General features: G+C 39.1%; 1 protein-coding gene across 1 annotated transcript; it reads right to left on the minus strand.

Moving 5' to 3' along the window:
• Window positions 1–1,014: 1,014 nt before the first annotated feature.
• Window positions 1,015–18,704, minus strand: LOC124255744 (baculoviral IAP repeat-containing protein 7-like). Its single transcript, XM_046689649.1, is given in 10 exon segments — window positions 1,015–2,018; window positions 7,738–7,803; window positions 10,463–10,603; window positions 11,155–11,330; window positions 12,188–12,249; window positions 14,879–14,923; window positions 14,926–15,044; window positions 16,066–16,102; window positions 16,104–17,631; window positions 18,585–18,704. Coding segments are annotated over 9 exon segments (1,827 nt in total). The 5' UTR covers window positions 17,088–17,631; window positions 18,585–18,704; the 3' UTR covers window positions 1,015–1,821.
• Window positions 18,705–18,921: the final 217 nt, after the last annotated feature.

The raw sequence follows: 18,921 nt of genomic DNA on the forward strand, positions 1-18,921 counted from the left end.
GCCTGGTGCCCACTTGCACAAAGACTGACTGACTGACTGAGTTTGGTTTTATGCCGCTTTTAGCAATATTCCAACATCACAGCGGGGGACACCAGAAATGGGCTTCACACATTGTACCCATGTGGGGATTCGAACCCGGGTATTCCGCGTGACGAGCCAACGCTTTAACCCCACCGCCCCACTTGCACAAAGAAATTACATGGTACCAACATGAAGATTTTGGGGTGTTGGTGCATAGGTTTCTGGTTGTTCTGAAGCTTATTTTCTACATTCCCAGGTTATTACGTTCTCAAAAGATTACAACTTTGATTTAACCCTCAAGCAAATCTGGAAAACATTTCAGATTCCAACTAATGACTAGAAGTTCCTTGGCATGCTTAAAGGGCACAACTGCTCACAAACTATGTCGGCCCTTTAGATGTTTACTTTTGCATTTGGATTTTACCATGAAGATATGTGTAATCTCTACAAATGTCAACACAATTCATTTCTATCTGCCAGAATGCATATCTCACAGGTGGCAGTTGGTTGAAAGGGACCACAAGGACTGAATACATGACATTGCACCAAGTTGTTTGTGGAAGTTATATTCCAGATGCTATTTGTTCTACTACACTGTATAGTCTGTTTGGTTTAATTCTTTTAACACAACTTTAAAGTCTCCAGGCCATCTATTAATGGTCCGACATTTGTCAAGTGTGCATTTTCACATTAGTAGACAGCTGTCACAAAAGCCAGGAAGCAAGAAAGAAAGGCATAGTTGGAATTGAAATGTAAAACCACATTTCTGGGTCACAACATCTGATGATCATAGATTGTTTCATGAAGGAGTGAGTGAGTGAGTTTAGTTTTAAGCTGCACTCAGCAATATTCCAGCTATATGGCAGTTCCATGAAGGAATTCTTGTAGAAAGGAAGCACAATGAATATAGACAAAATTCTGTAAGTTTAGAAACTTACATAAATGGTAATTTTATCAACAACCTTCTTTTTGAAAACTGAAAGAAATCCTAGAGAAATCAAGAAGTGTGATTTACTGAATAATTAGACCAGAACCAATATTGTACATTTATGTTTTTATTGGCAAGTTCGCCAAATACATTAATGAAACACACCTCATATAAGAGATATATGAATGGGAACGGATAACTGCAGAAAACACAAAAGTGTCAACGATAATAATATACTTAGGGCATACAAATTTCTTATTGGTAACTAACTGGTTAACAAAATATATAATAAATGTAAAGTTACATAAACATCACTGTGTGCACGCAAATGTCACAGTAATCAAAAAAGCTGAGGCCAACACCAAAGGCCAACACCAAAGCTGAGGTAACATGGAACAAGGTATCAGGTAATGTTCTACCAAGTCAGGGAAACCTATTCATGGATTCCAACTCTCATATACACCTGGGCCCACTTGCACAAAGCGATTTTAGTGCTACGACTATCTTAAGCCTATGTTGGAGCATGGGAGTTACAATCACTGTAGCACTAAGACTGCTTTGTGCAAGTCAGCCCTGAGTAAGAAGGTAGTGTAAAACCCGCTGACATGACAATCCATACAGAACATCCTTCCTTCAACATGCAAACATTTGTGTTTCATGTTTTACATTGAAGCATAAATTTGCTGAAAGTATACAGAGAAAGGTACTATTTCTTCATTAACTTAAATGATACCAAAATAAATACATAACAAACTTGCTTAATTGACACATTACAAATATAATGAAATCATTCAAAGCGATTATCAGAGATAAAGAGTGCAAATAAATGGAACAGCTGAAACAAAACCAAATCAAAATAATTCCCCAAACAGTTACGACATAAATGTCCTGACAGTGCCACGAATGTTGGCTCTGCAAATTGGACATTTCCGCAGGGCAGGTGCACAGGTGGCACAACAAACAAGATGGCCACACGGTAGGAAAACAACGTTCACTTCTTCATCCATGCAAATTTTGCACTGCCTCTGTTCCTTCAACTGTCTGTTTTCTTCTATCAAGGACTGGGAATCTGCAATCAAGACATCATATTTGTTCAATAGATGATGAAACAAAAATGAAGTATACCTCATCTTAAATGTACAAGCAAAACTGAATGTAACATGGTAACATATGTATAACAAGAAATAATTTCTTTTAGACCGAGCAATTATAACACAAGGTTGTTAATCTATGCCACTATCTAGCTTCCAGCTCACTGACTTGGTTGACACTTCATTGGTTCCCAATTGTGCAGATCGATGCGCATGCTGTTGATCACTGGATCGTCTGGTCCAGACTCGATTAATTACAGACCACCACCATATAGCTGGAATATTGCTGGGTGCAGCGTAAAACTAAACTCACTCACTCACTCACCCACTCCTGTATTAACAGAAGCACTAAAACATAGTGCTTAGAACAAGGTAAGAAGGTTGCCAATGGTAAAAGTGATTTTGAACTAAGATGCTGACGTACTGGGAGAGTGCAATTATTTCGAAATAGAAGCAGCCTCTTAACAACCTTTTCTGGAAGGTTCCAGAAATCATTAAAGTAATAACATTTACAAGAATATATTGAACATGTAATACTAACACAGCTTACTCCAGCACCCAAAGAGGTTAGGTAAAAGGGGGCTTGACCTGATGTCCAGATCATTAGTTCACTTAAATTGTGACCTCCACTAACTTAACAATGCATTAGAATGATCATATCAGTGATCTCGAAGTTCAGTGACTGTGCTCAACACATTACCACTTCAATGCCCAACATTGATCATATCAGTGATCTCGAAGTTCAGTAACTGTGCTCAATACGTTACCACTTCAATGCCCAACATTGATCATATCAGTGATCTCGAAGTTCAGTGACTGTGCTCAACACGTTACCACTTCAATGCCCAACATTGATCATATCAGTGATCTCGAAGTTCAGTGACTGTGCTCAACACGCTACCACTTCAATGCCCAACAATTGATCATATCAGTGATCTCGAAGTTCAGTGACTGTGCTCAACACGTTACCACTTCAATGCCCAACATTGATCATATCAGTGATCTCGAAGTTCAGTGACTGTGCTCAACACGTTACCACTTCAATGCCCAACATTGATCATATCAGTGATCTCGAAGTTCAGTGACTGTGCTCAACACATTACCACTGCAATGCCCAACAATTGATCATATCAGTGATCTCGAAGTTCAGTGACTGTGCTCAACACGTTACCACTTCAATGCCCAACATTGAACAGTCCTCTAGTTACATAATAAACATAATAGTGATTAATTCTTGTTAACATAAATAATATGTTTTCAGTGATTGACTATCAGTGAATCTTACTTTCAGTATCATTTGCAAGTATTTCAAACACATCCCCAAGAGCATAAAAGAGAAATATAGCATATAGCATGTCACTGCAAATGTATCATAGTCACTTACCACTGATACTATGAGGTCATTACATTCATTTTTGTCAAATTGTACCAAACAGTTTATAAATGCCATCCACTATGACCTTGACCTTGACCTTAAACTTCGGATCTGCATCTGATCATGCTCATGACCCTTCCTGACCCCAACATATTATAAATGTTTCTGGAGATGAGCATAAAAAAGCCACAGCATCCAAGATATCCTTGACCCTTAACATGAGTGAGCGAGTGAGTTTAGTTTTATTCTGAACTCAGCAATATTCCAGCTATATGGCGGCGGTCTGTAAATAATTGAGTCAGGACCAGACAATCCAGGCATGAGCATCAAACTACGCAACTGGGATATGATGACGTGTCAACCAAGTCAGCGACAAGCATGGGTTACTGAAGATCATATCTAACACGGCTCTTCACGGGTCCCTTAATGTCACATATTGAAGTGACTAAATGACATCAAGCACCACATGGTTACAGAAATTGCTGCATATGCTGCTCATTAATAGGTCACTGTGATCTACTTTTGATATAAAAATATTGCCTTTAACTTATGCTCATCATACAATCAAACAGTATGACCACTACATGTATAAGACGTTTCAAAAGTATGCACAAAAGGCATCTTGGTAAAAACAGCAATTAACGTTGATATTAACAGTGACCTTGACCTTCTATGTCACAACCTTTCAGGCTGAGTTTCACTGACATACAGTAAATGCTTCTATACTTAATGTTTAACTTCAGATTTCAGATTAAAATCTTGAACATGAACTTTTTCCTTGAAATGACTGTTTAATGTGAAATACATTCCCTAAGTGGAGCAGTAGTAGCCTTTTAAGTGGCTTCGTCTTTTGGATACCCAAACCAAAACATCAAAATCACATTTTTTAATGTGGTCAGAAATGATGATCTGCCATTACTGTGCGAAAAATGATATAGCATTGAATTTATGTTTCATAGCTGGAAGTGACCTCTTTAACAAGCAAGCAACAGAATACACACTTCCTATGTGGGGTTCTATATTGTTTTTGAATGCATGCAGACAGCTGACCAGCAGATCAACTGTTTATTACCTACGAGGGAGAAAATATCGGGGATCATATTTTTCATACAATGCCCTAGGGCAAAATATCACTTTGCCATGGTGATGTGATGCCATGAACAATGCTATGACATCACATTTCTTCTGTGACGTTGCGTTCTACATGCGGCGACTGCGGGTAGACAGCCTATGTTTGAAAGTAGATTTTGGGTTTATTTTCTTCTATTTGACGACTTTTGTAATAAATAGAATATCATATTCGTGCCCATATCATACTATGTTTACGACAATCGTGCTTAAATATTGGTATATCCCGTGCTCCCACTCGGGAAATACCAACATTTAGGCACTCGTGTCGTATACATAGTATGACATGGGCACTCATATAATATCCTCCATGTCATTCTATGTACTCTGTACACTACACTGAAAAGAACAAAGGAAGCTATCAATTCCCTTGATCAACACCACGTTCCAATGTTCTTTCATACTGGACTGCTCACAAGGCCTATGAAATAGCTTGGTCCAGAAGACTTGCAAGGAGTCATACCAGTTGAAGGCGAGAGGCACCAATAGGTTTCAAACTTTTCAGCAGCTGCATATGAATATCTGTGAAAATGTTCTTCCATTAAGAGTATTTCTGAACACAATCAGAAACTGACTTTGGCATGAGAATGAGAATATAGAAACCAAGATAATGACATTCCTGTATGCAACCAACCGTAGGAACTACTCCCGCCGCTTGCTAGTTTCACTGCTGCTAATGAAGAGGCTACTATCACAGTTCATGCCAGCATTTGAAAATGAGGACTTTGTTGCCAAGAGGCCTCTGGTAAAGTTGAATGCTGTCATGGACTTTACCCTGGAGACAACTAAAAACAAGATACTGAAGGGAGCGAGAGCAAGAATTGGATAGACACTTTGAGGTTCAGCTCTTGTAAGATGATTTCTGGTTTGTCCCATGACTTCACAGTACTCCACAAGGTTCCAAAATGTTTTGTCAGGCTGGCCAGATTGACAATACAATACGCCTCAATACCATGCAGAAAGAAGAGTCAGGTAGAAGGTGCAATGCAGACATGAAATAGATGTCAAAGATGTTTGATAGAGTCTGAATTGAGCTGTTTGAGCCATCTGCAGTCCAAGTGAGTGAGTGAGGGAGTGGTGAGTATTGTTTTATGCCACTTATAGCAATATTCCTGCAATATCACGGTGGGGGACACCAGAAATGGGCTTCACATATTGTACCCATGTGGGGAATCGAACCCGGGTCTTCAGCATGACGAGTGGACACTTTAACCATTAGGCTACCACACAACCCACCACCAATCGAAGACAGCATGTAACAGGCTCATGAAACAGTGCCACCATAGCAACTTTCATTGCCGAACGCTTCATCTCATAAAGAATTTGATGTCAGCAAAATATGCCAGTATGATCCAATCCCAAGGTCAGCAATGAAGGCTATCTCAGACATGTGTTAAAACGTCATGGTACATCCCAATCATGTAACCATCAATGGAGAGGCGATGTAACTTAGAGTGCATGCAGTAAATGCAGAAAAGAAAGTGACTCTCAAGCGAGTTCTGTCCTTTTAAAATGCTCCAGTCCTCAAAGTCAGGTAGAAGAATTGGTGACAAAGTAACAGTAATCCGAAGATATTATAAGTTGTTCACTAGTCATGAGGGGGACATGGGTTGATGTCCTGAAGGGTTCAGGGAACATAAACAAACATAGAGGGTACATCAATCCATAGGCCTTGAGGGATCAGTGAACAATGTATTTATCTTACCGAACACCTCAATGTTAATTTTGAATTGTTTGAAACACGGGTGTCGGATCATAATAAGGAGTACCAGAGTTAGGCAACTGGCGAATACTAGATTTTCAGATGACAGAATCTAGCAGACAACAAGAAAAACAAATTTAGAGTTATCTCCCTTCTGGAGATAAATTCAGAGTTATCTCCCTTTCCTCGATTTGCATTTGCAATTATTATTCGAGATAAAGAATTACTAACACGAAGTACCAAATGAATTCCCACAGTTCAGCAGTCCCATAGGGTAACCTAGAAAATGTTACTCGCTTGTACGCAGGGTACATTGAAAATAATAGATATAAGTATATGGATGACAGCATCAAAGATCTGACCCGTCCAAAGATTGGTGAAGACCAAGATCATCTTCACCACGTGAAAGCAGATGTAGCAGTTCTTTACTAAGGGTAAAAATAAAGCCAACTCGTCACAATACTATAGTGAGTGTAGAATAAAACGGGCTCCAGAGCTACTAGCGGAAAGGCAGCTGTTATGTGCCAATGGCGGTGAGGATGTAGAATCTATATCTATCACAGAAGGTCTAATAAAGGTTGACTTTTTGCTTTCTAACCAGGACGGAACAGATACAAGGACAATACTGACAGCTGCTACGGAAGATGGTGCTTAGCCCTAATGTCTGTGTCCTGTTGGTACACAATTGACCACCCAAGAAGATCCGGGTTAAAACTGGTACCCTTGTCATAAGAGCTGACTAACAGGATCAGGAGCTTAGGCTCGCTGACTAGGTTGAAACGTCATCATATCCCAATTGCATGGAACAATGCTCATGATGTTAAACAACAAATAAACCAACACAATCAACCAGCAATCAAAGTGAAGGAAGTCGTCTTCCTGACAGGTTGTCACTGACGGGAAACACTGTTTATTTACTATTTTGGTCGAATAAAAATATATTTATTGCTTACTGAACTCTACATAAACTGATAAGTTTATCTGCCACTGCTTTGTTGTGATTAAACCCAGTGAATGATGTAAAGAAATGTACTTACAACTGACATGCCCATCTAAATCACAGACAAACGGATCTATTAGTATCTAGAGGGTAGGGGTGAAAAACCCTGACTGTTTCAAAATGCCATCATTTCACAGAATTTCATCATGGGTTTTATGTATCAGTAATAACAAATCATCAAATTTGACAGGAGAAAATGTGGTAATGCTGGTTTGGGTATCCCCCTAGGTGACCCTTGCTGATCCATACTAGGGCTCTTAAGGAGGTTTAAACAATATAACATCTGTATGGTTTAAGAACAGGCTCAGACAAACCTTAATGCTTCCTGTATATTGGACTCATATCTAGCATTACTGAATTCAGTGGTAACTGATGTTCTAATGTAATCACATTTATGGTGAGCATTTTGAAAGAATATGATAAACATTATTCTAATTTGCTATTTGTGACTGGCACTGATGGTAACAATGACCTTGTGAAACATCATCTTACCCTCATCGCTGGAGGCATCATCATCATCATCCATTGCTCTCTCACATGAGTCATCACCTTTCTCACCTGTAACAGAACAAGTGGCTGTAAACATTCCGAAAATCTCAACACCTTAGCAAGAACTCAACACACACGGAAATGTTTCATTCACTAAAACTTGATTTCAACTACATAAGTAGCGTCTTCATCATCATTTCCAGTGAGTGAGTGAGTGAGTTGGGTTTTACACAGCTTTTAGCAATATTCCAGCAATATCACTGCCGGGGACACCAGAAATGGGTTGCACACATTGTACCAATGTGGAGAATCGAACACAGGATTTGGGCGTGACAAGCAAATGCTTTAACCACTAGGCTACCTCACTGCCCCTTATCATTTCCATATCACCCTTGAAATAAAAATATACCACTATGTCTATCCAGGGTAATTATTGTAAAAATACCACCATGTATATCCAGGGCAATTATTGTAAAAATATACCATCATGTCTATCCAGGGCAATTATTGTAAAAATATACCACCATGTATATCCAGGGCAATTATTGTAAAAATATACCATCATGTATATCCAGGGCAATTATTGTAAAAATATACCACCATGTATATCCAGGGCAATTATTGTAAAAATATACCACCATGTATATCCAGGGCAATTATTGTAAAATATACCACCACCATGTATATCCAGGGCAATTATTGTAAAAATATACCACCATGTATATCCAGGGCAATTATTGTAAAAATATACCACCATGTATATCCAGGGCAATTATTGTAAAAATATACCATCATGTCTATCCAGGGCAATTATTGTAAAAATATACCACCATGTATATCCAGGGCAATTATTGTTAAAATATACCACCATGTATATCCAGGGCAATTACTGTACACTTGGTGTAATACATCCCTACTATACTACATACCAGACCAACAGCATGAGCAACCTGGAGGCATTTCCACTCTCATCACTTCTAGTTTAAGGACATAATAATGTTTGTGGAAAAAATCAGTGCAGACTACTTTAAAGTATCAAGTACCTGGTAATTGTTAACGTAAATTGAAAATTACAACCACTTTGAGTTGAATGATATCACATTCAGTTAAGGAACACATGTCATAAGGATTTTTAAACCATTACCACATATGGTATAATATATTCTTCCGAAAAAAACCATAAGTAACCCTCATAAAAATTTGATCTCCGACATGAGTATTTCAAGAAAATTCCAAAGAGCTATCCTACATATAATTCAAATATGATTCTCCATTCACAGAATTCACACCTATAATGAACGCGGGTAACAGCAACCTACCAGTGATGTCATATGATTGTTATTCATATAATATCTAAGTCTTAAACAAACAAAACCACTACAGACATAACAATAAAATATCAAACCAAATTATCTGAGCAAGGCTTACAAACATCACCTTAACTCGCAACTGCAGCTGAACTATTGTTAATAATGATCATTGTTGAGAAAAATACAAGATTTGTAGCAACCTTGCATTGCACCTCTCCTAAGAACAAAGGTATTACAAGAATATGTAAAACCTCCTTTAAATGATAGTAAACAAATTTGATGTGGGACTCTTTCCTCCAAGTTCAAGAGATATAATTTGTGTTAATTCTCGATACATAAAAAATATATGGGAATATGACTGTGCACTTCCCCTATCCATTAGATATGGAAGGTTATCCCCAAACTGGAAACCAATCCATTCAAGTGTGTTCAACTAATTGGTTGAACAAAGAATCTCTTCAGTTTATTCAAGTTGAAAATTTATAAATTGACACAATTCTTTCAAAAATCAGAAAATCAGAACCAAACTTGCACTGCACCTCTCCTTCAGACAAGACCCGATAAGATACGGGTTAGAATTGATCTTCAGTAACCCATGCTTGTTGTAAGAGGCTACTAACGGAATCGGGTGGTCAGGCTCGCTAACCTGCTTGACACTCATGATGTTGATCAGTCATCACTGGATTGTGTAGTTCAGACTCGTTTATTTACAGACTGCCGCCATATAGCTGGAATATTGCTGAGTGTGGTGTAATACTAAACTCACTCCTTCAGACCAAAAAGACAAAGAAGTTATTGGCTGAACTAAAATGTCTTCGGGCAGACTGTCGAAGGACGGAATTACTTGGTATTTAGGTCAGGGGTATAAAAACATAAACTACCTGTGGAAAAAGGTATTTAGTGAAAAGAGCAAACACACTTATGAATGACATATAAAGAAATCTCAAGGAAGAATTTTTCTAATGTTGGCTTTACCACGTTTCACTGACCAACAATAAATCTTATCACAGTAATCAATCTTGTTTTACAGCTTTGACCATAAAGGTGACCTTGACCTTTACAAACAGGTTCCTCAGGCAAAACAACACAAGATATACATATACATGGTTTAATATCCCTGCTATATCCAGCACTGCAGTTTCAAACAAAGGTGATCAAATACATCAATGTAATTGGGTTAATACTGATTTGACCATTCTCTTCATAAAAACATGGGGCAGTGGGATTAAAGCATTCGCCCGTCACACCAAGGACCCGGGTTTGATTCCCAACATGGGCACAATGTGTGAAGCCCATTTCTGGTGTCCCCTGCTATGATATTGCTGGAATATTGCTAAAAGTGGCATAAAACTATACTCACTCATGAAAACATATCATAAATCAAAGGATAATGTCAAATGAAAAACTGTGCTACTGACCAATGTCATCTTTAATGGCATCATCAACATTGCGGTCAGAAGATCCAACAGCTGCTTTGGTTGTTTGTGGAGCAGACTGCTCCTCATCAGGGAGCTGAAAGATGGATTCCATCAGAGCTTCGATTGAGGCAAAGTCATCACCTGTGGGCACAGAACACAGTCTAGAGAGCCAGCTACATTCAATTCCACCAGCTTCTTAGAGGATCAGTGTGGGCAGGAGATTCTTTCTGAGTTGTAATGTAAAGTGTAAACTTCCATTTAAAATGTGAAACCCAGCCACATCCCAAAACTGGCAATACCTCATGTCTTACAGTGAATATCTATACAATGAGGGCATGGTGAGGGTGTGGGTGTCACTAGAACATTTCAGTGATGTCATGGTACGTCAAGTCAATGTGACAGAAAAGCCCAAGTGACAACAAAAATGGAGTAATACTTTTTCTAGAATGTGGATTCACAGCCAGATTATTCGGGATGACAAAAGGACATAACTGAAGGCATTGCAGCAGTTGAGACCACAACATACGTCAGGGGTTACTTATGACCACAACATTTGAAAGTGATACATCAGTTTTGACTGGACATCCAGGATCACCTTCCATCATCAGAAACTAACAACAAGCATGGACATCAAGGACTGTCACCGTGGAGACAAAACTGGAGTATATTATGCTATGTGTTTTAGACTTTACCTGTCTCCTGCAGTCTGTTCTGTATGGCTTTGGCCACTCTGTCTCGGGGAATGTCCATCTTCAGCACTGTCTGCACCATGGGGCTGTCCATCCGGGCAGACAACTCTCGAGGGTCTAAGGTCTGCACAGCTTTCTTCCTTGTTGCAGTGATGGTTGCAGCTTGAAAAATGATGTTTTTAAACACTATTAGGGGCAAGGGCTTTCAGTGCATATAGTGATGTCTTCAATATGATCTTCCATTATGTTCACACAATGTTCAAGTCATCTGCCCAGTGGTTTTTGTATGGAAAAAGTGCAAAGTTTGTTCAACTTAAAATGTCAAAGGACCCTTCTTTGAGGGAGTAAGTGAGTAAGTGAGTGAGTGTGTTTAGTTTTATGCCGCACTCAGCAATATTCCAACTTTATGGCAGAGGTCTGTAAATAATCGAGTCTGGACCAAACAATCCAGTGATCAACAGCATGAGCATCGATCTGCGCAATTGGGAACCGATGACATGTGTCAACCAAGTCAGTGAGCCTGACTACCCGATCCTGTTAGTCGCCTCTTACGACAAGCATAGTCGTCTTTTGTGGCAAGCATGGGTTGCTGAAGACCTATTCTACCCTGGATCTTCACAGGTCGACCCTTCTTTGAAGTGATGCATGTACCTTGCCTTTGCCTCAATGACCAAAGCAATGGCTGCTTTTGCATTGAACAGCATAGGGTGAGTGAGTATGGTTTTACACCGCTTTTAGCAATATACCAGCAATATCATGGTGAGGGACACCATAAATAGGCTTCATGCATTGTATTCATGTGGGGAATCGAACCCGTGTCTTCTGCGTGGCAAGCAAATACTTTAGTCACTAGGATACCCCAATGCCCCTTGGTTTTTAAAATCTGAAATCCGACTCTAAACCTTAGTGTCAGGAGTACAAAAGAATACTAAAAAGTATATCAACATCTGACTATGATTTTCACCAGACATCTGCTTCAGAATGGCAAAACTACAAATGCAGTGATTATCATCAGAGCTTGTATATATATATGTACCTACCATTATGTGTTTGTTCCGACGTGGATGACGTGCTGTTGTCAGATGTTGATGTTGTTGGCTAACAGAAATATTGATTGGAATTAAAGCAGGTATACGAATCACGTATCAATACACATTTAGGTCCAAGCATACAGCAATTGAATCTATCTATTGTTTTCTAGAATATTTTCTTCCCTCAAGACTTGAAGTACACAACGAAAAGGTATGGTGGGGAATAACAATCCTGCTTTTCACAAAAGAACTATAAAAGATAAAGATAGATAAAACTTTGAAAACATTCCTGTAAAATATCTCATAAGTTCCGCACAGATAAGATACATAGAATTCAGAGGCATTCAAAGGGTATTAAACTTGGGTGCTACAAAAGATCAAACTTAGCTTAAGGTAGTTATCAATAAAAATTAAGATATGCTTGAACATAGTCCCAATTTTGTTGACATAAATCAAATAAGACAACATTATGAATATATATACATCTGTGCATAAAATAAGCACCACCCCTGTATATTTACCCATTAATTTTGTCTGAAATGACATTCTAAACTCTTTCCAAAAATAACCTTGCTTGATAGAGCAAGCATTTAACATTTTAAAACCCCAAACACCATTGAAATACCATGTACTTTAATCAGATAATGTTTTAAAACAGGTGTTTTTCTGTCCTAAAACAAGTTACCTATTTTGAAAAGTGAAAGTAATAATTGATTGTTGTGTGGCCTATTATTTATTGTGAATGGATGAAAGTTTGTAAACTAAGATTGAGAAAAAGTTACAGTCAAACTAAGAAAAGGAAAATTTTAAAATGCAGTAAAAGTTGCTTTTACAAACAAAACAAACAGATTTTAGCTGTAATTATCAGTATCTGGTAAGGAGAAGAGTTTATTCATTACAATAAACTCAAAATCATAAAAAAATATTCCAAAATCTTATTAATGTGGCCTTTTTTCTGTTTTGTCAATTAGCAATCTGAATTGTTGGAAATAGGTCTGAATCTTTGACATTCGGTTCTTCCTGATAATGCATAATTAAAGCTTACTTGATGTGTAAATGTCATCTTGGTATATAACAGAATTGTTATTTTTAGTCAAAACTTAATTTAATTGTGTAGTTTGAGCAGGACAGGAATAGTTATTTTGGGTAAAAATTCAGTCCCATCACATTTTCATCAACATATTCTTTGATAAAGAAAAGAAAAGGTTATGGTATTTGTCACAGGGTGTGTAACACTTAGAAACAGCGTTAGAAAGACATATAGGTATATAGACCCTACCCTAGTACTATATAAAGGAAAGGGATGTAACAACGGAACCACCCTCCTCAATCAAAGTTAGATTTCACCACGTAAACTAGTTTAAAGGCCCCTTCGAAGCATACGGATCGAAAGAGAGATGATTTCCCTACAACATGAGCTATAAATGGTCACAATCGGATCATTATTTCAAAAGTTATACGCCACGACTCACCGAAATGAGCTACCTCCACAATTCCAAGCCAAAATCATTGATCACCCAAGACAGCAAAAAATCACCTTTTAAATTCGTTTATTAATTCCAGCCACGTTGACAGCACCTATGTAGGGCAAGATTCGATCGGCAGCGGCAGTCCACCGGTCTAAAACTTCTTGCAACATCTACAAATCATTTCCTTGACAGTAAGCAGGCATTTTCTCCAAAACCATCAGCAATCATACTCACTTGTCGGACATAGATGGCCTTGACATTCAAGTGACCTGAGCAGATCCGCAGAAACAGAATTGGGCCATCCGATTGGTGGAAAAACATACTGTAAGATTTTGCCTGTTTGCTAATGGGTGGGAAATATGAACTTTGCAACATTCCTTCTATTTTGGATGATGTACGGAACAGTAAATTGTTAAGAATATTTTTAGAGGTTGTAAAAATGCATTCGAAATTGATTCATTTTTAGGAAATTATATTTATAAATATTTAACCTCTAAAATTATTGTTACCAATTTACTGCTCAGGTCACTTAAATGTCAAGGCCATCTATGGCGGACAAGAGAGTATGATTGCCGATGGTTTTGGAGAAAATGCCTGTTCACTGTCGAGGAAATGATTTGTAGACGTTGCAATAAGTTTTTAGACCGGTGGAATACCACTGCCGATTGAATCTAGCCCTACATAGGTGCTGTCGACGTGGCTGGAATTAATAAACGAATTTAAAAGATGAGTTTTCGCTGTCTTGGGTGATCCATGATTTTGGCTTGGAATTGCGGAGATAGCTGTTTTCGGTGAGTTGTGGCATATAACTTTTGAAATAATGATCTGATTGTGACCATTTATAGCTCTCATTTTGTAGGAAATCACCTCGCTTTCGATCCGTAGGCTCGAAGGGCCTTTAAAAATAGTTTACGTGGTGAAATCTAACTTTGATTGAGGAGGGGTGGTTCCGGCTGCTACATCCCTTTCCTTTATATAGTACTAAGGTAGGGTCTATATATATATATCTTCTTCTAACGCTGTGTCTAAGCGACACTCTGTGGTATTTGTAAAACTGTCATTGGATAAAGCTTCTTTAACTACAAGTTGATTAAATTGATGGCTATACCCTAACTTTTCTGTAGCATCACATCTTATTTTCAAAATAGGGTGGTGCTGAATTAATGCACAGGTGTATATGTGATTGTCTATCTGAAGGTTTGTTAATGTGCTGTCTCAACTAGGTACCTCACGTCCACCAAGAGCTGTCTGGATGAAGCTCTCGCCCCTTGACCTGCCGCGACGTATGGACAGCGAGGAAACCATCTGGCATGTTCAGCCCAGGGGTCATCGCCTGCTCCCAGGTGCGCCAAACCACCATCACAGAAGAAGCATTTTACACTGTCACCAAAACCTGTGTCATGAAAAGAACAGAAGACTCTACTATTGGAGCATGAACATGTTGAACAAAGACACATTATAACGACCACAAACTTGAACTAACTAGCTGTTTAGCATGTTTCAATGAGATGTAACCTCATTTGGATCAAAAATGAGAAACACGCATGATTCTCAGATGTCATTGACTGTCACGTTTCCAGTGCTGACTGTAACAATTGAAAAATTGACAACCAATGAGTTGGCTACATTCTGACTTCACGTTATATTTTCAAAATCAAATATAAAGAAAACCATGTTTGAATTCTCAACACACTCAAGAACTGACTGCAAGGGGTTTTTCAGTTACTTCACTATTGTGTTTACAGACCAATCCTACAAGCATGAGGTGAGGTTTCTTGATGGCAAATGGGGTTTAATGTCTTGTTCCAAGGATATCACCAATGCTTATACTCATAAATGCATCACTCTGTATGTGGCTATTTGTACCAGTCTTGATATTTTTGTTTTAGAAGCCTAGCCCATTGAGATACTTCGACAATTTAACACCGACACCTTATTCAGGTATAGTATGAGGACTCTGGAGACGATCTCTCCTTGCTATATTTCCTTACTGCCACTTGCAAACAGCTACCAAGAAGTTAGTACCATCTTCAATGTTGTTTGTCACTGAAGTCATGGGGAGGAGCCACTCACCATCAGCTCCCTGAGAGAGCTTCTAACCACAATACCACAGAGGTTGTTTCACAAGAAAGTCTGACATTTAATGAGTCCTATGAACGCATAAACATGTTGTAGAGTCTCATATACAAACTGAAATGTCTATAAACATCACGCCTCGCTCAGTACAGAAAACACTGATGACTTTGTTTTGGTGGTGGAGATTTGCACAGTACAACCTCAGTCAAAAGAAATGTCAGTTTACAAGTTTCATGAACATGATGAAGTCCACTGACGTAAATGACAGATCCTAAGATTGTCTCAAACATTCCATAGATCAAAATCAGCTGGAAGTACCAATGGTAAAGAATACTTACCTGCATAAAAGAAGCCAGCCTTTGCCAACATCTCGGGGAGTCTGTTCCTTTCCACTGGGCCAGTTTCGGAAGGAGCTGACTCGGGAAGCTTCCACGGCATATTGTGGATGTCTGGGACGATCAGTGACAATCCCCAAGCTTGCATCACTGATAACAGCAGCTGGCTGGGTCACGTTCATGAACTCAGATGATCTATTGGCAGATATGATAGACGCAGGGTCTGGTACATTTCCAACATTCAAACCCATGACAAATGGGCACATAGGAAAGTGTCTCCGATGTTCCTCCATTGGGACATCGTCCTCATCCCAGTTGCGAAGGATTCCTCTACAGAACACACATTGTACGCGATCGACGGTCCCTGTAAAGTAGAATCCAGCTCGGGCCAGATCTCTGGGGTCTGGGGTGTTCTGTCTTGGCCAGTTGGCATCAAAGCTGGAGAAACGGTTGGTTTCCTCCTTCATGGGTGCAAATTCCTCTCTGGTCGGAGTAGCTTCGGAATCATGTCTTTGTCCAAGTCCTCCAGCTGTCCCAATAGCCTGGCGACTCGTTTCCGCTGCACCAGAGTCTGTAGCCACAACAGGGAAGTTCGTCTGAGTTGATGTTGGCTGATTCTGCCTGAAGGTGGCGCTGGAATAATTTGGATTGTCTTGGTGCCGGTTTGAGATGCTGCTGCTGGTGATGGCTGGCGAGTCAGTGCCACAGTATTGTCTGTGCAAGGAATCCTGGATTTCCTGGTACTCAGATGGTTGTGGAACAAAGAATGGGATATTCACATCAGTTTCATTTTGACAGAAGGAACATGACGGGTTTAGTTCTCTGTGAACCAGCATTGGGTTCATGTTCCTGTTCCAGCCTCCTTTCACAATGTCACAAGAAAAACATTTAACAACATCTTCATTTCCTGTGTAAAAAAATCCTGCTTTTGCTAACCTAATTGGACTAGCACTGTCAAGCAGCATCCACTGTGCGAATGTTTTGAGACGAAGAGCTTCAAACTTCATCTCTTCCACAATGCCCATTGGTTCACCAGATACCAATTGCCTGAAATACAGATTCTCAAGTGAAGACATATTCAGTCTGTTGCCTACAAATATTATCAATGGGCAGATATAGTAGAACCAGTCACCTGTTTGAAATACAGTATGCTTGAGATCCGTTTCCTTTGTATTCCTTTCCAAAATAACCTTTTCCTTTGAAATCCCTTTCTGTGGATTTTGTACCAGTGGAATCCTTTCCTGCTCAATTTGTACCTGGGGAATCCTTTCCTGCTGAATCTGTTCTTCGGTGCTAAGATGTATATTCTTTCGTTCAGTACTGTTTTGATATGTCACTGGTACCGTAGAGGACTGGTTAGAAAAATATTTCTCCAAATGGAGTGACACTTCTCCTAATTCGTTTCCGATGTAATATGTGTGCTGGTATCAGTTGATTCTCTTTCAGGCTTCTCCCTTGTTACTGCCTGAGACTGAGTATGTTCATCATCAAGATATTTCACTGCCATGCCAACATTTCACTCTCAACCCTTACATTATTCTTGGTCTTCACTGCTGCTATGTGACTGATCTGAAACAGAGACAAGTTAGAAATAGAGGCAGAAGATCGGTATGGAGCAATGTACGACCAGTTGATGTAGATGTCAATGAGGACATTCTGTATCTACACCTCAGATAGTCTCGCTTCAGAAGTCTCATTGTTATGTCACCAGAGCTCCAGATAAGATTGAGCTAATGTGGGTACTGTACCCACTGTATTTTTGGAGTGGTATTATGAATGTTGAGTGGGTATTTCATTTACCGTTCCCCACTGCTTTCAAAATATGTATGTATTTCAGTCATTTTACACACTTAAGTATTGTGTCATTGAGTAAGTTTACTAAGCAGGTATGTTCTGCCTTATGTCATACCTAATCAAAACCAACTTAAATATAGGGGAAATGATCATAAAAACAAGTCATCCTACACACTGACAGTACAACACTTGGCCTATGCTCACAGTACAACTTGGTAGCAATCGATGTCTTTTCATTACGCAAGCGATTTTATAAGTATATTCCATACGCATTTGTTTTAAACTCTTTGCGTATCTAACAGTTTAAATGCGTAATTGGTACGCAACAATTTTTTTCAATGCGTAATTGAAAAGTTTCTATGCGTATTTTACCCAGCTACGCAGCTTGTCTGGGCCTCTCAGCCTATGTAGTGTGAGGACTGTCAGAAGGATTTTATTACCCAAGGAGCTTAAATTCACTTTAGAAAGTGGTAGAAGTTTAGGGAATAATGAAGATAATATATATTTCTAGGTAATATGACTTGAAGCCATGCAAAACGAAATTTGGGGAGGGATAGGATCGATACGGGCGGAAGCCTTTCCGCTTATGTCTTGTGAAACGTGAACAGAAGCGAATCAATATTCGAAATGTCTACATTGTGCTGTGACTGGAATAGCCACAGGAGCCCTAAAATGGCCAATAAAAGAGAGTCCTAGGTCTCGGTCTACGTGTGCCGTAGCTTTCTTACCTGTGCCAACAAATATATGCTAGCCATACGCCTTTCCATCGACCAACAGACTATCACAACGACGCGGCCATCTTTGTTCGACAAACACCACGGCGCACGTGATCACATATGTTTGTCTTTTCATGACTGCAGAGAAATGAAGTCACATCGGCAGTATTTTAGCCATATCGTGACTATGCAAGATCAAAACACATGGGGAATACATATAGATTATAAAAGCCTGCCAACGAAGGGCAGTAAAAACCACTAGCATGTCACAGCAAAACAGAATATAAAACTCGCATTTATCTCAAAACAAAACTTCTATCACAACAATACGTGAGCACAGAAATATTTA

This window comes from Haliotis rubra, unplaced genomic scaffold (assembly GCF_003918875.1).
Source record: "Haliotis rubra isolate DU_JTF1 unplaced genomic scaffold, ASM391887v1 Scf608, whole genome shotgun sequence".
Lineage (NCBI taxonomy): Eukaryota > Metazoa > Mollusca > Gastropoda > Lepetellida > Haliotidae > Haliotis > Haliotis rubra.